We start from the raw sequence: 15469 nt of genomic DNA on the forward strand, positions 1-15469 counted from the left end.
TTTGTGGAATGAGGGCTGGTCTGGTTGTTGGATGATCGAGGGTCAAAAGCTTTCTTGTAGACATTTGCCTTTGAGTCTTTCTTGGAGGTCATTAAGGTGATTTGAGATCACACATGTGGATTCAGAGCAGTCCAGAGCTGAGATCCCAACACCCTGATGCATTTCCGCTTTCTGTGTTTCTTTCATCTAAATCTGGCCTGTGCCCCATTGTTAGAGCTGGTCATGTGACCTTCTGTCCATGGTAAATTATCTTGTGTTTCCTATGGGTGGGAAGGTAGAGGGGCGGCTCCAAGGAGTGTAAGTGAGGTGATGGTGGGGTCACACGGGTCTCCCCCATGGAAAAGGGAATTCAAAAAAAGTATAGGGGTGGCCAACCCCCACGAAAAATACTTCTTAGGATTGAGCTACTGTAAAAGAAACAAAAACAGTGTGCAGTGGCCCCCTCCCCATTTCAGGAAAACAGATGGATGCACCTGGGGTAATGGCACGATGGGTTGGTGGAACAGTGCCGAGAGCTGCGAACACCAGACCTGCAAAACCATCAGCCGTGGACAGAGGATAGCAGAACCATGACCCCAATCCCACAAGGTCTAAGCTGCTAGAATGTACGGTGTGGTCTGTATCTGGTGGTTGTGCATTCTCTTGCGACTGTCCAGTCACGAGCCCTTGATGGCTCCGTTGATCGTATATAGGATTTTTAACTTGATTCTATGCCCCCCTGGGAGTCGGTACAGACTTTTCAAGGCTGGAGTGGTTTGGTTTTGGATTCTTTGGACTGCAGGGTCTCTTTCTTCAGGACTTCAGCCTACATTATGTTACATCGACCTAGTCACGGGTCGGCCAGGGTCTAAGTCGTGCAATGAGAACCGTCCTAATGAGTGACCTCAAAGTTGGGGCTGAAGTTAGAGGAAAAGTTCATGTTCCAACCACGCCGCCAGGCTATCACTTTGTGTGGAAGAGTCAGTGTCATGCTCAGTTGGTCCAGCCCGGTTTTGTCGAACTACAGTTTCGCCGAATGCATTTTTGCTGACTGTTTTTTCCACTTTTTCTTACCACAAAATGCAGATGGTAACTTGAGGTAAGGTATATATGGGGATGGGGGTTGGAGTAAAAGGGTGGGGGGAGCAGTCTCCCCTCGGATTTTACGGTAAAAAAGTGGGAAAGTCCGTAAAAAAAACCATCAAAACTGTAGTACTGTAAAGATTCTTCACCAGTTCATCATAGAACGGACCAATTCGTGTGGCATTAAGAAAGAGAGATTCCTGTGAAGTGGGTGTATGGTGATCATGATCCTAGTTCAGGGACCGGGCAGGATCAAATAACTGTCTTTCACCCTGGACAAAATAAATATATATATTCATGAGGCAGGCCCTGATTCCTCTGCAGGGTCGTGGTTTGTTGCGCAAGCATGAGTACAGTGCTGTGATACATGTGGAACCGCAGTTGATTGTGGTTGGCTCCGTGCAGCAAATGCTATAGTAGAAAACTGGGGAAAAGTGGCTAAAGGGAAGATCTTCGCAGCACATGTCTCTGGTTGACGAGGAGACCTTCCCATATCTAACTTTATGAATCCCATCTCTGACCCCTTCCCCCTTTCTCACTGAACCAGTGAGTCCAGTCGCAAGCAGGGGCTGATGAGCCGGAGCTCGCAGAGAATTGTCTCTCCTTTGGCAAGCTGCACACACTGTCAGTGCCTGTCCTTCAGGGAGGACCGGCTCAGCTCGCATGAGGTTTGGCCATGCACCCATCCCACCAGCTAATTATAGGTGTCAGCTTTGCACAAACTTGTCCACACTTGCAGTTCCGACGAAGAAACTACATGCCAAGGCGCAACGCGTTGCTATGGCATGTAGGCACACACGTGCATGCGTGTGGGGGGGGGGAGTGAGAGGGTCGTTTAGTTTACTTCTTCGCTCTACATTTTCCAGAATTACTGGAAATCCCTTTGGCATTGTCTTGCCATCGTAAAACATAACCGACAGTACTGCAAATTCACCTTGCTTTCAGGTGAGGCAGCCGTGGGCAGCCCGCGGCTCTGCAGGTGTTTAAGCCTACAACTCCCATACTCACTCACTACTGTCTGTGCTGGGTGGGGCTGATGGGAGTGCTAGGCCAAAACATATTTAGGGTTGCCTGGTTGCCCACCATCCAGGTGGGGTTCTCTGGCCCAATCACCTTTAAACATATTCATGCATCTACTTGGCATTGCAGTTGCACTGGACGGATATGTTGTTTAAATTGCAATGCTCAGGTATGTAATACTAATTCCCGTATACTGCCTCACACTGCACAGATACACACATTGAAATTGAATTATACGGTTATACTGTAGTTTAGCAAAGTGAACTGACCTCTCACCGGGGAAGCAACAATGTAAATGCTTGCCATGGAGGAAACACTTCCTGGCGTGCCCAGTTCATGCCTCCTCTGCAGGGGCAGCCTCAGCACCCTAATGGCTCCAGCTAGTTGATAGATGGCGCACTTGTTTCACGTGCATATGTTGATCACACTGTTATCAGACGAGTCGCTGTGAAATGGAAGGGGAGTTTCTCAGCAGACCGGTTGTGTGAGTCCATCAATTGTGCTCGCACATTTTCAGGTCTGCTTAAGTCATCTCTCGTCTTGGATTTCTGGAATGTTTTAGCCCGAGACCCTTTACTGATCTCATTGGCTATGGCTTTACCCCCATTCCTTCTCTACAGCTCTTTGGCTGTTTTCTGGCAATTCGGGTGATGCAAAATAAGTTCAGTGTTTGATACTGAGGCTGGCTATGTGTCCTTCCTTCATTTGGAATTGGGCTATTACGAGTCGGCGCTTGTCGTCGTGTGCTTGTTTTCGCGCCGCGTGCTTCCTACGGTGGGCCCATGCCTGCTATTGAATGCCGATATCTTGGTCAAGCGTATGATATGTTCTTGCTGCTTAAATGTGTATTGTCTACTTCAGGCAATTTACGATGCTCGTTGAATAATGTTTATCACGTAGGAACTATTTTTGCAATGCAATGACCAATCAAACCAATAAAAGCAAACATAGGCACAATGCTACCTGAGTTGCTCAGCATCCCACTGCACAGCCCTACTTCAGCTACACCGGTACGCAGGACTGTGCAGATGCATTGCTCGGTATACATATAGACCCCTGTTACATTTATTCAGCCTCATCCTCCATAGATATATTCAATATTGCACTAGTGGCGCTGCACCACACTGCAGAATTATCTCAGGTAGAGGTATTCAACACTTCTGCAGCTATTCTGCTTTGCACTCCAATGGTATGCTTTATTTCTGTGGGTGAACTGCACCCCGTTGTGCAGCTATAGGGTGCGACCTTTGCTTCGCTAAGTAATGCTGCACAGATGTGGTATAGTTTGCCCTGTTTGTAACTGTGAATAATGCATTTATCCCGGGATGATAGCTCAGCGGCAACGTGCTCGCCTTGGAAGCAAGACGACACGAAGCAACACAGGTTCGATCCCGGGGGCCGCGCTTAGAAACCGCTGGGTATTTAAGCGCGTTATAAATACGCAACTAAGACAAGCAACTATGCAACTAAAAACAAAAAAAGAATTCCTGTAACAGCGCCTCGATGCCCGCGGGCTGTGTGAGTGCTTTAAAAATGCAGAATAAATAAATAAATTTGACTGTCATTAGAATTGTAAATATGTTGTGTCCTTCTGTGTTTACATTTAATGAGCGAATGTAAAAAGTGCACTGTGTAGAGGTGGAACTCATTTCTCCATTTCTATCCACAGGCCCCAGGTCCTGCGGAGGAGGCCTCTGGTGAAGCAGCTGTCCAAGAGGATGAGGTCTGTCCTGCTGCCGCCGCCTCTGTAGATCCGGATCCTTGCGGGTCCAGCCAGGAAACGGATGAGGATTATTTTGAGACCTGGTCCCACCAGAGCGAGAGCACATCCGAGATCAGGGCTGAGGCTTTTGAAAGTGCTTCTGATGCAGAGTCCATCACCAGCGAGGAGATCTGCTTGAAGCGGGTGTCGGAGGAGGACAGCACATGCTCTGAGGTACAAACTCCCACTGCTCCCGAAACACTTCATTGCACCAGGACCACAGGCCAGCATCAACAGGCTCCAACTGCTCCCGAAGCACTCTACTGTACTAGATCCACAGACCCAGAGCAGCAGCAACAGGCTCCAACTGCTCCCGAAGCACTCTACTGTACTAGATCCACAGACCCAGAGCAGCAGCAGGCTCCAACTGCTCCCGAAGCACTCTACTGTACTAGATCCACAGACCCAGAGAAGCAGCAACAGGCTCCAACTGCTCCCGAAGCCCTCTACTGTACTAGATCCACAGACCCAGAGCAGCAGCAGCAGGCTCCAACTGCTCCCGAAGCACTCTACTGTACTAGATCCACAGACCCAGAGCAGCAGCAACAGGCTCCAACTGCTCCCGAAGCACTCTACTGTACTAGATCCACAGACCCAGAGCAGCAGCAGCAGGCTCCAACTGCTCCCGAAGCACTCTACTGTACTAGATCCACAGACCCAGAGAAGCAGCAACAGGCTCCAACTGCTCCCAAAGCACTCTACTGTACCAGATCCACAGACCCAGAACAGCAGCAACAGGCTCCAACTGCTCCCGAAGCACTCTACTGTACTAGATCCACAGACCCAGAGCATCAGCAACTGTCTCCCACTGTTCTTGATAGACCAGGGTTTGTGGGGGATGCAGACTCCATTCAGACGAGACAGGTGAAAACACCTGCTGCCCTCGAAGCAGGTTCAAACATTGTCAGTGAAAGGACAGAACCCCCAACAGCTTGCCCCGGCAGGTGGGAAGACGAGGATGATGCAGAGGAACCAACGCTAACTACAGATGTGTCTATCACAGACTCAGAGGAAGATGTGGATGAGACTGGTCTAAACACTGACCAGAATCTCATAGGGAACACAACTCAATTACATCTCCATGAACCCAACATAGAGGCCTGCAGGCCTAGTTTGGGCAGCTGTGAGACATGGCCATCTGAGAGGACTACCAGGTCTGATGAGGTCAATAGCTCTCCTCCCTTACAATCAAAGTCAGAAGACTGCTTGGTTTGTAGCAGGGCAGACGATCTTCCTTCGGTCTCCAGAAGTGAATCCCACCATAGTTTGCCTGATCTTCCTTTTGAAGGCCAGATCAGAAACAAGCAGGGACCCGACTGGAATTCTGATGTACAGTCTGTGCTAAAACGGAGCAAAAACTACAGCCGAAACAACTCCATGAGAAGTGAGGAAATTGCCTTTGGGCGGCCTTGGAAAACCACTGAGTTGGATTCCCAAAGCAGTCAACCATGCGTCAACACGCTCTTGCCTTCAATATCCACTGACCTCACAAGAGTGAAACCGTGGCACGGCGTCCCCGAGAACATTTGCCTTCATGGTGAGAGAGAAACTGAAGCCGCTATCAATTATTTTCTCCAGAAAAGTAAACTGAGAGAGTCTGGTTCTATAGGACATCTGCAGAAGAGGCACCCAGAACTGCCCCTGCATCACAAACCGCACTGTAAAACCAAATATCGAAATGGCAAGGAATTCCATGGAGGAGGCCTCCAGGTAGAAACTCTCCTAACTAGCCAAACCACCCACTGCACTGGAGAACCTCCCCTTCAGGGGGGCGCAAACATCCTTAGTGAAGATATTATCAGGACACAAGTGCCTACGGGCTTAACGTCATCACGGACTTCAGTGAACAATCCTTCCAATCAACAAGACAGACAAAGCCAGAGTGCCTCGATCACCAGTACTGAGAAATGGGGAGGAATCCTGCCAAATAATGGCGGGACATCTCTACCCCGGCAGGAAACTGGCATGAGAGGCTCTGGTTCATATTCAGAGCTGAACGCATGCTCAGGTGAACTTGTCACTCCTTTAGTTGAAATAGAGAACGGGAACCATAACCATTCCACGAACAGTAACCCTAGTGGGGAGCCATGGCTTCTGGCTGATTCAGAAGGTCTAGGGCTGTCATTGCAGAATGCATCAAGCAGCTACGGAGGGACAACAGAGGGATTTAGTGATTTGGGATCCAAGGAAGTATTTCAAAGCCCAGTACTACAGATAGGTGCAATAGATGAAAGGCCAAGAAAGCCAGAATTTCTGGACCAGCCAACTCTTAACTGTAAAGGCACTGCACTGAACAGGACTCAGGGGCAATGCTCCCAGCAGGTCTGCAACGGTCCTCTTGAAAGCAAAACTGAATCCAATTCCCTGGAAAGCCTCGGTACTGGAAAAACAGCACACTCAACTAGCCACCCCACTCAGAAAAACCCTGTGATAATTATCTCTATTGAACGAACTGGGGCTCAAGCAACAAGGCAAACAGAGATTGGCACAATTACAGTGGAGAGACTGGAAGCAAATGGTCAAGGGGACATTGAAGAATGGCCTACTGACTGTGCTGAAACCAAAGTGCAAGAAAAACAAACATCAGCTTCTGACAGTGATGCCTGTGAGACTCCCTTAGATGCAGCAGACACTACAGCGTCAAGTGAAGGAGCATGCTCCTTCAATAAAGGAAGCCAGCACGGACTGCCTCAGATAGCACCCACAAGTGTGAAGGCTACTGGGGCTTCCTTCCAGAATTCCACAGACACAGAGAGACACTCACAGCCAGAAGCTATCTACCAAGCACCACCTGTTATCCTTCTGAACCCCCAACACCATCACACTTGGCTAGGCTCTTCTCAGGAATATGTGCAGCATATACATGAGAAGGGCAAAGAGGACAAGTCCACAAATTCATCTTTAGAAACAAAAGAGAAAGTAGTGGGTAGAGAAGAGCTTTCAGAAAGTGAATATCTCGCTCAGGACTGCCAAGGAACGTCTTTAACTACTTCGGAAGAAAGTGTTATCAGCAACCTAGAGGTTCCTCAGAGAGGCAAACATTTTAATGATTCCAGCCAGGTAGATCACTCTGACGATACCTTTGCCAGTGAAGAGTTTGACAGCTTTTGTACATTACAGCCAGGTTTAGCTCTTTGTGAAGATATAGCAGACTCCATTCCAGAGTTGGCTCAGTGCCTCTTCGCAGACAATGAGCGGCTTCTGAACATGACTAGGGTCTCTGAGAGCCCATTGTGCATTGAAAGCACCAGCACACCTACAATGGTCCAGGATAACATAAGCACAGATAGCGCAAACAGTGAGGATGTGGAGGATAATGGAGCAAACCTCTTGGGCAGCAACAGTAGCCTCTACAAGGCTGTGCAGAAGCCCCTGCACAATGACACACCTGGGAAATCATCCAAGTTCTTAGCGTTCCCCAAAATTACTTCATTCAAGAAGAACAAGTCACTCCCTCCAGAAAACCAAGACCCCCATTCTCAAGGCATCAAAACGGAGGAGTTAGAGAATAACAGGGATGAAAACGAAACAGAGTCGTTGAGGTCTTTTGGGAAGAATAGCCATAATACTTTATCTCCAGCATCCAATCCAGTCAACCGAAAATTCAGGACCAAGGCGCAATACCATGTCTCCGAAAATTCAGATGACGATGACTTTTTTGAGAAAAGCACGTTCTTTAACAGAAGTATGAGGAAAGCCTCTGGGCCTGGGAGGATAGACCTGGATGAATTTTCAAATGCTAAATCTCTTGAAAATGTGGCTTCATGTTCCAACGATTTGGAGGAGGGAGAAGGTACAGAGGACCAAATTAACAAACCTACATGCGAGACAATCGACCGCAGAAGAAGCAAAACTCCAGATGGCAGGAAGTTCAAGGTAAGGCTGGCCTTGGCACACAGGTCTTTCTCAAGTTTGTTTGATTCCAAATCTATGGAAAAAGAGAATATGTGTCAGGAAGTTTCCAAAGGGACCCTCAAAGCTGAAAAAGACAGAGCCAAGCCACGCCAGCCTTCATGGAAAACCTTTAGGAAGAGCAAGGAAAATGAGGCATCCAAAAAGTCAATTCCAGCCAGTTTGTCGACACCCCAAGAGGACCTCCTATCTCCAAATTCCCAGCAGCAGAACCCATGTGACCCCCCAAGGCGATTGTCTAAGGAAAAACTGGACATTGAAAATGCACAAAGTTTGATACGGTACGATGAATCTCCTTGTGCATCTTCCGAGAGCGTATATTCTCCCCAAAAAGTGGGGTCACATTTTGATGTCATACTTGCTGAGGAGAGGGCAAAGGAAACACCACTTGATGAACAATCAGTACAATGTACACTTTCCTCTGAATCTCAATCCCCAGCCATGCCGCAAAACAGCCTACAAGTGCCTCAAGATGAATCTGACCCGGCGACTCCCATCAGCCCCAGTGACTACCATTTAGTAAACAGTCCATTAACTCCCTATAGCCCTCAAATGTATTCACCATCAGAAGAGATTGATGGGCCCGCCAAGCCCCTGAGCCCCAAACCACAGAGCCCCAGGCCAAGCGCCAATCGCAAACGTTTCCGTTATGCCCGGGCGACTACTGCCACATCCATGCTTTCGCTCGGATCAAGCCTCAATATGGATAGCTTTTCGGAAGCACCAGAAAGACCAAAAACATTAAAGCCCAGATCAAACTTAATGCTTTCTGTAAACTCTTTGGATATCGATTCCCAAAAGGAAGACAGTGGCATCAGCAGCCAATCACAAACCAGCCTTGTAACGGATTCTTCTATCAGCGATCTCCCAAGGGATGAGGTAAGCAATTGCGTGTGCTTGGATTGTAAAACGACTCTCGGAAGGGTATCTGGGGCCAGTTCCCAGGGGAGCTTTTTTGTTTCCACCCCAGGTCTAAGTAAATTGTATACGGTTTGAATGTCTCAGGGCAGGTGCAATCTGTTCGAGGTGACTTGCAGTAACCGCTTTAACTATTTGAATGCCATGCTGTCGCTCCCACAGAGGTTCCAGATGTGAGCAGATTGCTTGTATAAGGTTTGGAGGGGGTGTCCAATTTGCTTAATTTGTTTTTAATATTGCTTGGCCTAAGCCTTAGAATGCTCTAGGATTATAGGTGTATATGTTTCAAGAATGGAACAGGCTGCCATTCTTCCATGGTGATTAGATGTACAAATGTTGCATTAAGGGGTGATAGGCTACAAGACTTCCCATCAGCAATTGGGTCTGGCGCGAAGAGCACCCCATGATCCACAGACTTCACATCTCGTGCAAGCCAAAGGTGAGGCCTAACAGCCCTCAAACATTAACCCAAAATAGCAACTGGGCTCAAAGCTGTCATGTCGTCTGATCAATCCTGGAGGATTCAACTAAAGAAATATAACATTGCCACAAATCGATAGTAATTGGGACACCCAGTTATAGGCAAATATGCCACTTGGGGGACAAGATCCTGTTAATCAGCACTTTACTCAGGACCAGGTTACTCTCATCTCACCCTCAAACTGCAGCCTAAGCATTCTAAGTAGCCTTCTACAGTCTAGGCTTGAAATCACAAAAATGCCTCAAAAATGACCCTCAAGATCAATGTTCCAGGGGTGAAAGATAGGGGATGTTTTGCTTGGACGTTGGGTGATTGTCAGGAACCAGTATATACATACTATGTAATCTGTACTTCTCTCAGGTCCCTAAAGCAAGATCGAGGACAGTATAGTGCAGGCACCTTGCAAAGGCTTTCAGACCTTTGGCGGAAGCACCTAACTATCCTAATCAACCAATTCTCAGTTACCAAAATAGGTTTGTGCCCTGTGCCCGGGTCGCAGTCTGGTAATCAGTGTCACGACTAGGGATGTCACGATATTGTTTTTTTGACGGTATGATAACCTTTATGTGAAATGACGGTATACCGCGGTTATCGCGATATAGCACACACAAGGGTGTAAATTCAAATTAAGTCACAAGGAGGAGGAAGGAGACTTTAGTCACTGAGGCATGGTGTCAAAAGTACTTGCAGGGGTTCAGAAGCTATGGCGCTGCTGCTTGTAGGCTGAAAGAGCATGGTTAACACAGAAGCACACATCTGGAAGACATTTAAAGCATAATAGGGTGGGTCAGGGGGGACAGCGCCATATAAAAAGTCATATTTTTCGGATCATATGACATGTGTGTGCAAGCCGATGCATTACACTCGGCTCAGTCAGGACTCAGCAGTGTGGGAAAATGTAGGCCCTCTTTCCCCAAAGGTATTGCCTTATTACTTAATGTACAGGGAATGCATCGGGGATGCCAAATAGTCAAGTCACTGTAATCCAAAATTGCAGGGGGGTTGAGGGGCTGGGACTAAAGCCCATTTAGAAAGATGAAAGGCTGAGTTGACTTAGCAGGGATTGGAACCTGCAGATCACACAGATAGCTCAGCAAGTTAAGGGCCTGCTGCTATCTTACCGGCTATTAAATAGTTTTGCCATGCAAGGAATGATGACCCCCAAGAGAGTTTGTTTGGCTATGTAATGTGTAGACTATTGGACTCTTGCAGTTAATAGCTCAGTCTTCTCTGCCTCGGATGGTAGAACTAGACCTCTGGTGTTACACCATCTCTGATGAGCCCTTGCAAAGCATGTGCTGCTGTGTGCTCTGCACTGCAAGTGCAAGCAGGGCTATTAAGGTGGCACTGCACGTGCTGGAGGATCTGGGCAAAACAGTAACATTTAACTGGTACTGGACTAGTAGGGGTTGGGGATGGATCCCAAAGCAACGGGCCTGGCTGACAGAATTAACTTTGTGTTATATAAAAAAAAAGCCATGTTTAATGTTAGGCTTCCAAAGGAATTAAACATGGGGCTTGCCATCCTTGCAGCAGACCTCCACTCCAGCTCTGATCCCACCTAGTGATGGTACAGCGACCTTGCAAGCAATTGCATGGGAATTCGAGTGTGCTGTGCACATTTGATCTGCATTGTGCAATTTGGAAAACGAGCTGATCTGTACAAATAAGATCAGATGAACTCGTTTTACAGTTGCAGTTCCAGGCCGTCACGGTGAGTGGCACAGGGCTGGAGTCAGTGGACTGGAGAGGGCTGCTGCAAGCCCCACGTTTTGTTGTATATAAAGGGCAATACCACATGAGCATTAATTTTATTTTAGAAGGTTAAAATGTTAGCAGGAAGCACCTGGGCACTTTTGCAACAAGCTGCCCATAGGAAGCTCCATGTACAAGAAATTTCCAGTTAGGCAGTGGTGGAAGTGAAAAAGGAACGCGTGGTACTCTGGCTGCATCCAAAAAGGAGGGAGTGCGATGGCCGGACAGATGGCGAGGGTGGGAGGGTGGGAGGGCCCGAGGGCCCGGGGGTCAGACCAGGATCACAAACTTTGGCTGAACAGTGAGTGAAGCAGGGATTTTAATCCATTCTTCCAACTTGATTTTAATCCATTCTTCCAACTTTGACCATCTATCTACTTTCCAAACTTTACTCAGTAAAAATAATTTGGATTTCAAGGCCTATGGTAATAATAGGTTTACTTACAAAAAATGCAAATTGCAATTGCATAATAAAGCCACATGAATATCTTTGTGGCTTTAATTTCTACATCCCGAACGGTAAACTATAAGTCCCAGAATGCAAGATGTCAAAGTGAAAAATCTATTTAAGCCAACTGTGTACTTTCAGATATGTAATAAACTCAGATGGGTATGGAGATTCCTTGCAACAAACCTGCAACTCGTTGTTATTCATTGTGATGTTGAGAACAATTGATTAGTGAGTGACATAAAGCAACTTTATTTTTTTGCATTTCAAGATGGCTTTAAATGGGTGCTTTGTGTTGCTCACTTTAACTATCACAGATCTGCAAAGTAACGGGTGCTTTGCGAGCTCTTTGAGTTGGAAACGTTCCATCATGCCACTGATAAAAGAAATGTTTGCAACCTGAGCACCTGACCTCGCAGTACCTTGCTGCCTCCGACCCCCCCCACCCCTCCTTCTACGGCCCCCATCTTTTAATACAGCAACTAGTAGCTCATCAAGCTCACCCTACAAACACGCACTAGGTCGCATGCCCCCTCCCCTGGCTGCAGCTGTTTGTCAGGTAAAGACCTATACGCCCTCCCCCCATTCCCATCCCCAACCGATTTCAAGGTTGCAGGCAGTTCTGTCATCAGGTTAAGGTCAGAAGACCCCCACCCCAGCCCATTCAGGTAAAGCCTGCATTTAACCACCGATGCTCACCGTAGGCTAGGGCTGCAGGTTTCACAGTCACACCCAACCAGGTTTAATGCTGGAGTTAGAGGCTCCCACGCACCCTCCCACGCCATAGCAAAAGGCTGCTGATCTCTTACTCACCCCCCTCAGGTAAATCTTAATGCTAGGCTCTGTGCTCCGCTATGCTTTTTTCTGACACCTGCCCGATTTAAAAACAGTGGCTGTAACATCTCACTGTGTCTCAAAGGACTGCTCCCCACATCCTTGCTACAGCAAAAGGTGGGATACCTTCCTTGACCACAGACCCTATACACTCATACCTTTACTTTACCTCATGGCTGCCCCTCCGTTTCACCTCACTGTCGTATAATTACACCCACCCACTTGTATAATTTTGCACTGCCAATCTGTACCACCCGACCTACCTGTACTATTCCACAAAGCCTACCCGAGGTCTCTTCTCCCTATTAATCCACACTTTAACTATTTGCCTCTTCCACCTCTGGCAGTCCTCGTCAGGCCACGTCTTGTAATGCCTACCTATCCCCTCAGTACTGGCCCTAGTCCACCTCACCCCCATGCCTGCAGACCTGCATAGCCACGGAAAACTGCCAGTGCTTGAATGCAGCCTATTTGGCTCAGGAGAAGGCGCCGTTTATTTATATTGCACTTTCATGCAATTGGGGAAAAAAACACATACCTTTCTTTTTGTGCTGGCTACGGCCGCGTCTGATTCAGAATCCAGGGCACCACACCATGTTGGAGTGGCAAAGGGCTGCAAATGTAATTAGCCCGTTCCAACACCCGCTTGTCATCTGCTTTCTGTTGTCACTCGAATAGCTTCTGTTGAATCCGCTCCACTAACAGCAGCACCGGCCGTGAATTGTTCAGGGTGGTTTTATGGAGCCCGAACGAGCACTCAGACAGTGCTGAGCTAACTGTCTCTCTGACTTCACTCAGAGACACGTGTCGGCGTCGGGCACATCTACTGTAAGCAGCCCGGGCAAACTCCTCCTCCAGTCCCAGGCGTACGGACTGCAGACAGAAGCCAGTGCCCCCGGGCAAACTCCTCCTCCAGGCTCCTGGATGCAAACAGAAGCCAGTGCCCCCGGGCAAAATCCTCCTCCAGGCCCAGGCTCACTGACAGCAAACAGAAACCAGTGCCTCCACAGCCCTGTTTGCATATTGTAAAGTGCACTGCACACGTGCACTACAAACACGATATCGGTATACCGTGACAAACAAGATAACGGTAATTTAATGATAGTTAACTTGTTCACGGTGTTCATACCGGTATACCGGTTTACCGTTACAACCCTAGTCACGACTGCTGTACAGAACAATCTTGTTGTTCAATGCTTCAAGTAGTTACACAATAATGTAGCCCCGGTGGGGCTAGAGTAGGGGCAGGAAGCAGTTGGATGTGGGGCAGTGACCAGTAGCAGGATCCTTAGCCCGAATACTTTGATTATCACGGGGGGGTGGTCCTGACACTTATCGGGGGACAGGTGTAGGCGGGCACAGCAATTTACTTTTCTGACACTCTATCTCACTGCTAAATACTTAACCCACCTCTCACCTGTCACCAGCAATGCCTGCAGACGGTTTGTAATAATTAAACATTAAGGGCCTAATTCATGAAACGTTTTCCAATGGGATTGCGCCTTTATAAAACACTGCAATGTATCAGGCCCTAAGTGTCACTTGAGAAATGATAGTGCACGAACAATTGCATGTGAACGTTTGTGTTAGGCCAACATTTGTGTTATATGAGTGGTAGCTAGAGGTCAAGATGGCCCCTGAGAGCTGGTGGAGTCTACTGACCCCAGTTGTGCTGTTTGGGTCCTTAGTGACTGTGGTACAGAGTTGGGTGGAACACTGATGATTAAACGGATACTTTGATGGATATTGCTGGTCGTTCGGTCTTCCTTAGCACTGGCGTTATTGGGAGATCGATGACCATGAAGCTCCTGGAACGTGTGTGTAGGTTTCAGCTGGTGACAGAATCATGAAGAAAGCGACTTCAGGTTAGGGATGGTGACTTGTATTGTGAGGGTGCATTGTTGTAGATGTCGAATGTGAGCTCTCCTTATGGTGAAGTCTTTTGAGTAATGACCATTCTTGGTCCCCCTGCCCGGATTCAAGAAACTGCAAACGCAGCATAGGCTGCCTCAAGGGAAATGAGCCATATTTGTAGACGGTGAAGTAAACAAAGAAGTCGGTTTCTTCTGGATTTGTACAATTGATATTTGCCTGCGATAAGAGTTTCAGTACCGTGTGAAGAGGTATCCTTTTAAACAATGCTCTTGAGGCTTTTTGAGATAATCTGGGGAGGGTTCAGAATCCCATAGCTGAGATGCCCCAATCGTGTAATATCCGAAGACCTTGTCTGAGCGCCCGGTCACCAGGTCTGTAGATGATCAGTTGGTTAATTCATTCCATAACCTGCGTATAAGCAATATCAATACAAATCAAGCAAAATCCACGCCACACCTTCTTCACAAATAGAACACCAACAGCATAAACCCAGCTAAAGGCAATACTTGCCAGTAATCCTGCCGAAAGAAAATGCTAAAAGCACAAAAAATATTAAGCAGTCAGCATATATATCTAAACTAACCACCAGACCTTTTTTTTTTTAATTGCCTACTTCTGTTATATTTTTATTTTTGACATATTGCAAAATCTTCTTCAGTTGTGCTAGAAAACCCCTGAGAAATTGACCAATTTAGTCCACAAATCTGAGAATCAAAAACATTTTTTAGCTTTACCAAGGACAAACCATTGCAACAGGACGTGTTGATTTGCTTTTAAAAATCAACCCTGTATTTTTCGTCTCCCTAACACCATATTCAGCCTACTATCTGCTGCTTACGAGTAAAACGTCCTTCTCCATAGTGGGGACCTTATTAACTTTAAAAGCTGTGACTAGAATAGCAGTCACTGCAAACATAGAATTGGAACTTTGATGAGCCAATCACTTAAGCAATGAGACTTTGATAGGAATCCTGTCCCACTTTAAGAGTCATCACAATCATCCCAATTTCAAGAAGTCACCTAGAAGGTGGGGTGGACTGCCTTACACATCTGTGCCATGGTCCCTACAGACCATTGTAGAAGTAACCCTGGAGGCAGAAAAAGGGATGTTCATGGAGCTTCCAGCATCAAATATGTGTGCTTGGCCCCAGAATGCAGGACAATATTGTGCATAGACGCAGCCTGCCATGTACGCCATGCTACAAGCCACCATTCGTATTGCACTATCCATTAAGGAAGGATAGCTCTGGGGCAACACGTTTGTCTTGGAAGCAAGACAACACAGTGCAACACAGGTTTGAATCTCAATCCCGTGCTTAGAAACCACGCGCTGGTATTAAGCACGTTATAAAAGAATAATTATATTAATAAGCATTACAGTTTAACTCGAGAAAACAATTTG

General features: G+C 47.2%; 1 protein-coding gene across 1 annotated transcript in view; it reads left to right on the top strand.

Moving 5' to 3' along the window:
- Window positions 1-15469, top strand: part of ARHGEF4 (Rho guanine nucleotide exchange factor 4) — a 399330-nt gene that overhangs the window by 11984 nt on the left and 371877 nt on the right. Inside the window, exon 2 of the mRNA XM_069617840.1 lies at window positions 3752-8635. Within this exon, the coding sequence (XP_069473941.1) occupies window positions 3752-8635 (4884 nt within the window). The remainder of the gene's footprint in view (window positions 1-3751; window positions 8636-15469) is intronic.

This window comes from Ambystoma mexicanum, chromosome 10 (genome assembly GCF_040938575.1).
Source record: "Ambystoma mexicanum isolate Mex_15411 chromosome 10, UKY_AmexF1_1, whole genome shotgun sequence".
Classification (NCBI taxonomy): Eukaryota; Metazoa; Chordata; class Amphibia; order Caudata; family Ambystomatidae; genus Ambystoma; species Ambystoma mexicanum.